The sequence below is a fragment of the Ctenopharyngodon idella genome, chromosome 2 (assembly GCF_019924925.1).
Source record: "Ctenopharyngodon idella isolate HZGC_01 chromosome 2, HZGC01, whole genome shotgun sequence".
NCBI classification, from domain to species: domain Eukaryota; kingdom Metazoa; phylum Chordata; class Actinopteri; order Cypriniformes; family Xenocyprididae; genus Ctenopharyngodon; species Ctenopharyngodon idella.
Window position 1 is genome coordinate 42229614 of NC_067221.1, and position 12025 is coordinate 42241638.

The 12025-nt window shown below is 35.5% G+C and overlaps 2 protein-coding genes and 2 long non-coding RNA genes across 11 annotated transcripts in view; 2 read left to right on the top strand and 2 right to left on the bottom strand.

Moving 5' to 3' along the window:
- Window positions 1-12025, top strand: part of mau2 (MAU2 sister chromatid cohesion factor) — a 266008-nt gene that overhangs the window by 167447 nt on the left and 86536 nt on the right. The window lies entirely within an intron of this gene.
- LOC127496776 (uncharacterized) lies at window positions 1433-4812 on the bottom strand. The gene is made up of 3 exons (XR_007925363.1): window positions 4663-4812; window positions 3310-4517; window positions 1433-3192 (listed from the first exon to the last, which is right to left on the bottom strand). It is a non-coding gene; the product is annotated as an uncharacterized LOC127496776 (long non-coding RNA).
- On the top strand, window positions 5061-11792 carry LOC127496455 (ankyrin repeat domain-containing protein 34B). Of its 2 annotated transcripts, XM_051864233.1 has the most exons (3): window positions 5061-5196; window positions 8151-8194; window positions 10488-11792. In XM_051864233.1, exons 1-3 carry the CDS (start codon window positions 5171-5173, stop codon window positions 11693-11695), a joined length of 1278 nt encoding a protein of 425 aa, XP_051720193.1. In that variant the 5' UTR covers window positions 5061-5170; the 3' UTR covers window positions 11696-11792. The 2 variants fall into 2 exon arrangements, with proteins under 2 accessions (XP_051720193.1, XP_051720192.1); XM_051864232.1 differs by lacking the exon at window positions 5061-5196 and having other exon boundaries at window positions 8026-8194.
- LOC127496791 (uncharacterized) lies at window positions 7553-10660 on the bottom strand. The gene is made up of 2 exons (XR_007925369.1): window positions 10511-10660; window positions 7553-8188 (listed from the first exon to the last, which is right to left on the bottom strand). It is a non-coding gene; the product is annotated as an uncharacterized LOC127496791 (long non-coding RNA).

The window sequence follows — 12025 nt, forward strand, 5'->3', positions numbered from 1 at the left end:
TTCCCTCGTTTTACTAAATTGTGCGCACAATATAATTCGTTACCTGGTTTTACTAAACTGCGCACAATATAATAATTAATTACTAAACCATGTGGACAATATAATTCGTTCCCTCGTTTTACTAAATTGCGCGCACAATATAATTCGTTCCCATGTTTCACTAAGTTGTGCGCACAATATTTGTTCCCTCCTTTTACTAATTTGTGCACACAATATAATAATTCGTTCTATTGTTTTACTAAATCGTGCGCACAATATAATTCGTTCCCTCGTTTTACTAAATTGTGCGCACAATATAATTCGTTACCTGGTTTTACTAAACTGCGCACAATATAATAATTAATTACTAAACCATGTGGACAATATAATTCGTTCCCTCGTTTTACTAAATTGCGCGCACAATATAATTCGTTCCCATGTTTCACTAAGTTGTGCGCACAATATTTGTTCCCTCCTTTTACTAATTTGTGCACACAATATAATAATTCGTTCTATTGTTTTACTAAATCGTGCGCACAATATAATTCGTTCCCTCGTTTTACTAAATTGTGCGCACAATATAATTCGTTACCTGGTTTTACTAAACTGCGCACAATATAATAATTAATTACTAAACCATGTGGACAATATAATTCGTTCCCTCGTTTTACTAAATTGCGCGCACAATATAATTCGTTCCCATGTTTCACTAAGTTGTGCGCACAATATTTGTTCCCTCCTTTTACTAATTTGTGCACACAATATAATAATTCGTTCTATTGTTTTACTAAATCGTGCGCACAATATAATTAGTTACCGCGTTTCACTAAATTGCACACACGATATAATTAGTTCCCGTGTTTTACTAAATTGCACACACTATATAATTAGTTACCTTGTTTTACTGAATTGTGCGCACAATATAATTAGTTCCCTCGTTTTACTGAATTGTGCGCACAATATAATTTGTTCCATCCTTTTACTAAACTGTGCGCACGATAGTATTAATTCCCTAATTTTAATAAATCACACGCACAATATAATTAGTTCCATTGTTTCACTAAATTGTGTGCACAATATAATTCGTTCCCTCATTTTACGAAATTGTGCGCACAATATAATAATTTGTTCCATTTTAGTAAATCGTGCGCACAATATAATTAGTTCCCTCGTTTTTACTAAATTGTGCGCACAATATAATTCGTTCCCTCGTTTTTACTAAATTGTGCGCACAATATAATTCGTTCCCTCGTTTTACTAAATTGTGCGCACAATATAATAATTTGTTCCATTGTTTTAGTAAATCGTGCGCACAATATAATTTGTTCCCTCATTTTACTAAATTGTGCGCACAATATAATTCGTTCCCTCGTTTTTACTAAATTGTGCGCACAATATAATTCGTTCCCTCGTTTTACTAAATTGTGCGCACAATATAATTCGTTACCTGGTTTTACTCAACTGCGCACAATATAATAATTAATTACTAAACCATGTGGACAATATAATTCGTTCCCTCGTTTTACTAAATTGCGCGCACAATATAATTCGTTCCCATGTTTCACTAAGTTGTGCGCACAATATTTGTTCCCTCCTTTTACTAATTTGTGCACACAATATAATAATTCGTTCTATTGTTTTACTAAATTGTGCGCACAATATAATTCGTTCCCTCATTTTACTAAATTGTGCGCACAATATAATAATTAATTACTAAACCATGTGGACAATATAATTCGTTCCCTCGTTTTACTAAATTGCGCGCACAATATAATTCGTTCCCATGTTTCACTAAGTTGTGCGCACAATATTTGTTCCCTCCTTTTACTAATTTGTGCACACAATATAATAATTCGTTCTATTGTTTTACTAAATCGTGTGCACAATATAATTAGTTACCGCGTTTCACTAAATTGCACACACGATATAATTAGTTCCCGTGTTTTACTAAATTGCACACACTATATAATTAGTTCCCTTGTTTTACTGAATTGTGCGCACAATATAATTAGTTCCCTCGTTTTACTGAATTGTGCGCACAATATAATTTGTTCCATCCTTTTACTAAACTGTGCGCACGATAGTATTAATTCCCTCATTTTAATAAATCACACGCACAGTATAATTAGTTCCATTGTTTCACTAAATTGTGTGCACAATATAATTCGTTCCCTCGTTTTACTAAATTGTGCGCACAATATAATAATTTGTTCCATTTTAGTAAATCGTGCGCACAATATAATTAGTTCCCTCGTTTTTACTAAATTGTGCGCACAATATAATTAGTTCCCTCGTTTTTACTAAATTGTGTGCACAATATAATTCGTTCCCTCGTTTTACTAAATTGTGCGCACGATATAATAATTTGTTCCATTGTTTTAGTAAATCGTGCGCACAATATAATTTGTTCCCTCATTTTACTAAATTGTGCGCACAATATAATTCGTTCCCTCGTTTTTACTAAATTGTGCGCACAATATAATTCGTTCCCTCGTTTTACTAAATTGTGCGCACAATATAATTCGTTACCTGGTTTTACTAAACTGCGCACAATATAATAATTAATTACTAAACCATGTGGACAATATAATTCGTTCCCTCGTTTTACTAAATTGCGCGCACAATATAATTCGTTCCCATGTTTCACTAAGTTGTGCGCACAATATTTGTTCCCTCCTTTTACTAATTTGTGCACACAATATAATAATTCGTTCTATTGTTTTACTAAATTGTGCGCACAATATAATTCGTTCCCTCGTTTTACTAAATTGTGCGCACAATATAATTCGTTACCTGGTTTTACTAAACTGCGCACAATATAATAATTAATTACTAAACCATGTGGACAATATAATTCGTTCCCTCGTTTTACTAAATTGCGCGCACAATATAATTCGTTCCCATGTTTCACTAAGTTGTGCGCACAATATTTGTTCCCTCCTTTTACTAATTTGTGCACACAATATAATAATTTGTTCTATTGTTTTACTAAATCGTGTGCACAATATAATTAGTTACCGCGTTTCACTAAATTGCGCGCACAATATAATTCTTTACCGCGTTTCACTAAATTGTGCGCACAATATAATTCGTTCCCTCATTTTACTAAATTGTGCGTACAATATAATTCGTTCCCTCGTTTTACTAAATTGTGCGCACAATATAATTCGTTACCTGGTTTTACTAAACTGTGCGCACGATAGAATTAATTCCCTCCTTTTACTAAACTGTGCGCACGATAGAATTAATTCCCTCATTTTAATAAATCACACGCACAATATAATTAGTTCCATTGTTTCACTAAATTGTGCGCACAATATAATTCGTTACCTGGTTTTACTAAACTGTGCGCACGATAGAATTAATTCCCTCCTTTTACTAAACTGTGCGCACGATAGAATTAATTCCCTCATTTTAATAAATCACACGCACAATATAATTAGTTCCATTGTTTCACTAAATTGTGCGCACAATATAATTTGTTCCCTCGTTTTACTAAATTGTGCGCACAATATAATTCGTTACCTGGTTTTACTAAACTGTGCGCACGATAGAATTAATTCCCTCCTTTTACTAAACTGTGCTCACGATAGAATTAATTCCCTCATTTTAATAAATCACACGCACAATATAATTAGTTCCCTCATTTTACTAAATTGTGCACACAATATAATAATTTGTTCCATCGTTTTACTAAATTGTGCGCACAATATAATTTGTTCCCTCCTTTTACTAAATCGTGTGCACAATATAATTCGTTCCCACGTTTCACTAAATTGTGCACACAATATAATAATTTGTTCCCGCGTTTCACTAAATTCTGCGCACAATATAATTTGTTCCCTCTTTTTACTAATTTGTGCGCATAATATAATAATTCATTCCATCGTTTTACTAAATCGTGCGCACAATATAAAAATTTGTTCCCTCGTTTCACTAAATTGTGCGCACGATATAATTTGTTCCCTTTTTTTACTAACTTTCTTCTGTTAAATATAAAAAACAATATTTTCAAGAATGTGGGTAATCAAACAGTTGCTGGTCCCCATTGACTTCCATTATATGGGAGAAAAAATACTATGGAAGTCAATGGGGACTAACAACTGTTTGGTTGCCCACATTCTTCAAAAATATCTTCTTTTGTGCTCAACAGAAGAAAAAAAAGTCCTACAGGTTTGTAACAACTTAAGGGCGAGTAAATGATGACAGATTTTTTTGAGCGAGCTGTGCCTTTAAGAGAACGCCAAACTTCTAAAAAGGTTCCCTGTTAGCTGGAATGATTCAAAATGTTGTTTAACAGAAGTGGCATGTCAGCGATTCAAATAAAGAACAAAATGCAATGCAACTTTATTATTCAGACAGACTTTCCTAATAAAACACTCAGAATCCATCAGTTTAAAAGTGTTCAAACACTCACAGTGAACGTGTCTCCATCTCTACACACAGACGCAGTATTGTAACAGTAACGAGACTCGATGTGTTTCTCCGTGTATTTCACATCAGCGCTGTTGATACGAACTTGCATGATGATGATGAACCTGCAACATATGAGATGACGCAAAATCACTGATTTTTATTCTTTCCAATTTAAATATACGGATGCAATGTGCAACATGAAATAAAGCATTAAACTTGCATTTAATATATTCTTGAATAATATGATAATTTAAGCATTATACATACCTTTAATGTTTCTTGAGCAGAATAAAAAAAATTATCTTTCAACGTAGACTTAAATCCTTTTAAAACCGTTAAGCTGGTATCTGTGAAACTATTCGAATGTGCGCAGGTCCGCTCACCTGATCCGTCTGGAAGTGTGTCGCACGAGATATATCTAACTGCAGAACCGCAGAACTACGTCACAGCAGTCTGAGGACGGCAGGTTTAAACCCGCTGACTATCGCGTATCCCGCCCCAACCACTAACCACACCCTTCACTATAACTATAAGGCATGAGCTCCACCCCAACACCGGTCTGAGGCTGCTGGTCTCGCGCTACTGTTCTCGCATCGCTGTGACGAACATCTCTACGGTTCTGCATTTGGTCATTATGTGTCGCATGCCACAGTCTCACTTTATCGCGCGGAGGCGGAGTTACCAAAACCTTCTCGATTTTTCGACTCGTGGACCGAAATGTGAGGATTTATGATTCTGGCGTCTGTAAGACAAAACTAATCCGCGCGTGCGGTGGATGGATAAAATGGAACAATCAGTACTGTAAGATGCACACATGAAATCTGCATTTAATGCTGTATAGATGCAGATGCTCGATTAGACTACTTAATATGGATAAATAAATGACATGCATAACGCATGCATCCTAGTATATATTAATGCTGAGAGAAAATCATTTCTCAGCAGGACTTTTAAGTAACCCTCACATCAGAAGTGCAGAATTTCAATGCACTGTTCTTAATGTCTTAAACACAAAAATATCTGGTCATCCAGCCCTAGACAAGGACAAACACTTTTTGAAACAGATAGGAAGGTGTTGTGACTCAGCAGAGTCCAAGGAAATTTTCCAAAGCACTTGGAGACAGTGGAAATGTACCAAGTTAGTGAAGGACAATCAGAGAGTACAAGAATGGTCTAGAAACTCAAGGTTTTCAGAAAGGCAGTGGAAAATTACTGATGGTGTTGAGCAGATAAACACCCTTCCCCTTAACTTCCCCTTGAACTGTTTTTGTTCATATAATTACCTCTGTAACAGTACTGCTATTAAAGAAGCATGCAGAAGTGTTTCTAACAACGTATATACTGCAATATTCATCATTTTACACATAGTGACAGACAACAAAAGCCCTTAAACACCTTTATTACAGGGATCACCTTTAAAAAAGAAGAAACCTTAAAGAGTTCCATCAGGCGCTTCATCATGGGATCATTTTATGAATGAAACCGCTTATAAACATACTTTATTATTAGAAAAAAAGAAAAAGAAAATACAGCTACATGCAGCAATTATCGGGGCCAAGCACAAAAAAGCATGATGAGTCGTAGACACATGGCTGGGAGCTTCTGAGCAACTGAAACGATCAGCAATTAAAGATATTTTTAGATTATTTTTGTCAAAATGGCTGAAAAATCACAAATACAATCACTTGTAATATGATTAAATTGCATATCACTTTTGATCAATAGGTGGCGCTGTTGCTAAATTGATGTTGTGTGGTCAGAGTGAGGAGCCAGTGACACGTACAAAGCCCAGAATATTTAGGTGAAAATCGGACCAATGGTGTAGGAGTTTAAAAAGTAGAAATTCAAAATGGCGGACAAAATGGCATAACTCAAGGAATCTATCAAGACCAGTTTAATTAAAATAGGGAAAATTAATCAAAAGCTATTAGCATTTTTTGAAATGTCATTATAATTTTTGCCCAAAAGGTGGCACTGTTCTGAAACTTTTTGAGTACCTTCAGGGCATGGTCCCGATGACACATACCGAGTTTCGCAATGATATGCTAAAGTGTTCATAAAGTACATTTTACAGCAAAATTCAAGATGGCCGACACCCAGAATGGCCGATATGAGAAAACTGGGTATCGTTCTACTCGGTATGCTGAACTGAATCAAAAGAGAGCAGTTTTTTGGGGCTGTTCAGAAGTTGTAAGCAAAATAGTTTTTAACTTTAGCTATCTTGTTAATATTTATATCATCTAATTAATAGTTATAAGCATCTCCTGGCAAGTAGGTGGCGCTGTGCTGAAATGCAGCATGTAACATTAGGTCATGCTTGTGATGACATGTACCAAATTTGGTCTAAATATGTTAAAGTGTTGCAGAGATATAGTCTCATGTTCAATTTGACACGGTCTTCGTCAATTTAGTTTGCGCGTTATTTGAAAACGGTTGGGTTTATCAAAAAGTTTTGATACTTTTTTTGCCTAGAACCGTCTAGGAGTAGTTCGAAAAAGTCGGTTTTTCATGACGTAAAATGACGTGTAATCGAATCGTCTTAAGTCATGGAATCAGAGGAGAAAATAATTTCGTTTCTAGCCCTTACGGTTATTAGCATAAAAGTAAGAGAAATTTTGGACAGTTGGTGGCGCTAGAGGGATTGAGTTTAAGACTCCAAAATTGGTGTGGTTAATGTTCAGACTGTCCTCTATCCGTGTGCCAAATTTAGGAACTTTTTACCATGTGGTTCTATGGGCCGCCATAGACTCGAACGGATGAAGAAGAAGAAAACGAATGGATACAAAAGGCCGCTAACAACCTGTTAAACATGAATGTATTACGCAATCATTTAAGACATTTAAAACGGAGTCAAGAACCCTAGACGTCTAGAACCCCATCGAACCTTTTTTAAGAGGGAAAGAACAAAACACACTCCTGTATAAATTGCAACAAAACTGTATATTTGATTCTATTTGATCAAGTTTCTGTAAACTTCTTATAGAATACCAATAGAAACAATTTTGGTAATGACAGACTATTTTGCATCAGGAAAATGAACAGTGTGAACTGATTAAACAGAATCAGACATTCAAATAAATTCTCTTAATTCAATAAAAAATTAAAATGTGTAATCACTCTTACAGTATTTGCTTCAGAAACAGAACTTCAATGAAAATATGTTGTAGAATTTATTCATAAACATACATGAATAAACTTACTGAACACAAAGTCTGGAAATCATCTGTATCCTATATTTAATCTGCTGTAAGATCTGTAGTAAGATTTATTTAGATATGATTTATTAAAAGTACACTATGTACTTTTTGCTCAAAATGAACACAGTTTAAATAATGAATCAATACATCCCCAATCCTTCCAAAACATGTTTTTGTCTTACCCTGATTCACTATGGTAAGCCTATTATAAGTGTTTATATTTCAGAGCTGGTTCTCGAGCAGTAGGATAGTAGTTTTATGAGTTTTATGAGCAGCAGGAGAGTCATATTCATCAGCAGTCACGCAGAACTGAAAACAACCAGAACAATGTTCTTCTGCAAAATACATGCAGTTTTGTTTTTTAACCGCTAGAGGGCCAAAAGTGCCCAATAAAGCCTGATACTCTGAAGGTGAATGACTAAAGGTATGCTTGATGTGTGTGTTCATCCAGTCATGCACACACACACACACACACACACACACACACGTCAGGGTGAAACTGATGCTTCACCTACACAAACACATTGGTCTTGTTCACTGTTTCTCTCTTCATTTCAGCAGCTGCAGCTCGTGTCAGACGATCATCTCAGCCAAATCTGCAGGTAAATAACAATAAAATTAATATACTATTTCATATATTATTACTTTAAAAATGATCAGTTGTACATTGTAATCAATACATGATTTATGAATACATGCTAAAATGTAGCGATCAGGCCTGTCATGATCATGAACTTTGTGCTGATAATACAAATAATTGTGATTAATGATTTAATTATATTTTGTTCATGTACAGTGTAAGCCTAATATGTTATTTGTATATAATGTAATGATAAAAATTATTATAAAACAGGCCCATATGATTAACTTTGATGCTGTGAAAATATTTATATTTTTTAATATAATATAATATAATATAATATAATAATGCCGTCTGATTAAACCCAAACCTTCCTTTAGGAAGACTTCTGATTATATTTGTGTCATTTACAACAGAGTTTTTATATTCTTTGGCAAATTGTGATTGAATTTTAAACTGCACAATTATTATCTGATTATCAAGTAAATAAGTGATTAAATAAACAGCTTCACAGGTTTTAATTACAGTGTAACACACTTCTGCCCAACATGGAAGATTTGTATTGAGAGATGATCATGAACTAGAACATGTTTGGTAACTCAGTGTTCTTTCAAGCTCTGTTGAGTCTGAAAATAGAGCGCACTCCTATAGAGATGAAGGCGATCTGACGCTTTTGTTGTGCTGACCTTCGACATTTCAGTCAGAGAGATCATTTAACCCTTTGAACACACTGTAGCAGTTCATACGCGTGTCAGATGAGCTGCTGGGTTAATATAGTCAGATTAATCTTTACTTTTAATGATGGTATATGGTTTCAAATGAAAATATATGGAAGCCCATTTCTGCTGCACAAGACAAAAAAAAAAATCATGCTTTGGTAATCATAATTCACACATAAAAAGTCAAAATTAATGTCATAATTTTGACTTTTTCTCACAATTATGACTATGAAATGACAGTATCTCATAATTTCTAAATTTTTAATATATAAATTTGGACTTTTTATTTTATATTATAATTCTAGCTTAGTATGTCATAATTTTGACTTCTCACAACTATGACTTTTTACTTATGACTGTCAGTTTTGATTTTTTCTCATGTCTGTCTGTCATAATTTTAACTTTTCCTCATAATTGACTTTTTATTTCATAATTATGACATTTATGTCATTTTATTTTCATAATGACCTCTGTTGAATACGGTTTGAAAGTCACTCAAACCCAAAGTTCTTCCATCATTTTTTAGATGATTTTTTCCTCAATCAATCAAATCAAAATTTGATTCAATTTTAACCATTTTTCTCCCATAATGTGATGAGATTTTGAGTGAAACAAAGTTTAGTTAAAAAAAAATCCTACATCACATAATATAAAGAGCAGGAATATAATTATGATGTAAAAAGTAGAAATTATGACTTGAATGTCATCATTTTTAATCTTTGTCAATTAGGACCATGTCATAATTTTAAATTTTTCATATAACAATTATGACTTAGTATGTCAATACCGACTTATGTCAATTTTTTTACTTAATATCACATAATTATGACTTAGTATGTCAATTCCAACTTTTTGTCATAATTTCAACTTTTTTATTATGATTATGACTTAGTATGTAATTTTTTACTTATGTCAATTTCGACTTTATCGCATAATTATGACGTCATTTTTGACTTTTTATGTCAATTTGTACTTTTATCTCATAATTATGACTTAGTATGTCAATTCCGACTTTTTGTCATAATTTCGACTTTATTGCATATTTATGACTTCGTACGTAATTTTTGACTTTTACGTCAGTTTCGAATTTTTCACATAATTGTCATTTTGACGTTAATTTCTACTTTATCGCATGACGTCAGTTTTGACTGTCAATTTCTACTTTTTTCACATAATTATGACTTAATGTCAATTTTGACTTTTTGTTAATTTGTACTTTTTTATCGCATAATTATGACTTAGTATGTAATTTTTGACTTTTTCACATAATTAAGACATGTCAATTTTGACTTTTATAACATAATTTCTACTTTTATCTCATAATTATGACTTAGTTTGTCAATTCCGACTTTTTGTCATAATTTCGACTTTATTGCATATTTATAACTTAGTATGTAATTTTTTACTTTGTCAATTTCGACTTTTTCACATAATTGTCATTTTGACTGTCAATTTCGACTTTTTTTGACTTTTTCGCATAATTATGACTTGATTTTTGGCATGATGTTTTTCTAATGTGGCGGAGATGTGCTTCCATAGTGTTGATTTGATATTGAGCAGTTGAAGTTGAACTGATGTCTGTGAATTTGACTCCAGGCATGACGGAGCCGGCGGGTTACCTGATGGACGGGAGTCCGCTCATCACCGCCGCTCAGCTGGGCAAACTGCGCTTAGTTCGTCTGCTGGTGGAAGGAGGCGCTCAGGTCAACGAGAGGAACCAGAGAGGAGAGACGCCGCTGCTGGCCGCCTGCAGAGCTCTCCGCACCGATCAATCTGGAAACACGATGCTGAGATTAATTCAGTTTCTTCTTAGTAACCAGGCCGACCCGAACATCCAGGACAAGACGGGCCGCACGGCTCTGATGTACGCCTGCATGGAGCGGGCCGGAGCAGAGGTGGCGGCCGCTCTGATCGCAGCAGGTGCTGATCCCAGTATGGAGGATTACTCCGGAGCGTCGGCCCTCGTTTACGCGATCAACGCGCATGATCAGGACACGCTGACGGTGCTGCTGGACGCCTGCAGAGCCAGAGGACGTGACATTATTATCATAGCCACAGATCTCAGCTGCGACGGCAGCAGCGTGACACGCCGCTATCTGAACGTTCCCCCGTCGCCCGACACCTCGCCCGTCTCCTGCATGTCACCCTCGGACATCGAGCTGAAGACAAACTCTCCGAACTCTGACGGTGAAAACATCTTCAATTTTCGAGCAGGTGGTTCTCCAGTGCTTCCGCGAAGCAAGAGCCGCCAGCGGTTGCACTCAGAGCCGTGGCTGGCCATCCAAAACCTTGCGCATCTCAGCCAGACCTACGAGAAGAGCCTAGAAGAAGCTGTGAAAGAGGAAAATGAGGACAAACACTCACTTAGCAGATGTTTTCAATCGGAGAAAGCAGATTTCAAGCTCAGAGCTGCAGGAACAGGATGCAGGAATCCATCAGAGCGGCTGCAGAGCAGAAGAAGCACATTACCGGATCTCCTTCAGCCGCCGTCCCTCAAACTCACGCTCTCCAGCTCGGACACTCACTTACACCAGGAGGTGTCCAGGTTCCCTTCCATATACAGAACCAGTTCGTTGTTTCTGGCTCCTCCTGACAGGCTTCACGACTTCCATACGGGGAACAAGAAGAAGTCGAGAGAGCAGTTGAGATCTCAGGCTCACAGCAGCTTCTTGCCTCCTCTTCCCGTTGGCTCCGGTGTGAATGTTTCCGTGTGCAGAGAGCCGATCCCAGCCTCCCTCGCTCTCAGTCCGTCACGCCGTCACTCGGTTCAGCTCCAGATGGGAAGCTCCGAGGAGACGTTGTGAAAATGTCTTCTATAATAAAACTTGGACAATTAAATATCATGAACTTGAAACTGTAAAACACTGTTTTAGGACAATAAATAAATAAGAAAAAAAATTATCTGACTTATTGCTGGTTGGTTATTTACAAAAAAAATGTTGCCACTAAATAAAATTAATAAATGCAAATAAATAAGTAAGAAAAAAAAGTTTTTTGCTGGCTGGCTGGTTATTTACCAAAAAAAAAAAAAAAAAAAAAAAAAATTAAATGTAAATAAATAAGAAAAAAATTACTTGACTTATTTGTCACTAAATAAATAAATAAATAAATAAAAAAACCTGGATGGTTATTTA

What these genes read in the sequence shown, in the direction of transcription:
- LOC127496455 (XM_051864232.1), top strand. Translation starts at nt 8,026, where the DNA reads ATGTGTGTGTTCATCCAGTCATGCACACACACACACACACACACACAC. An exon ending in CATCTCAGCCAAATCTGCAG is followed by an intron (nt 8,195 to 10,487) that starts GTAAATAACAAT and finishes ATTTGACTCCAG; the next exon opens with GCATGACGGAGCCGGCGGGT.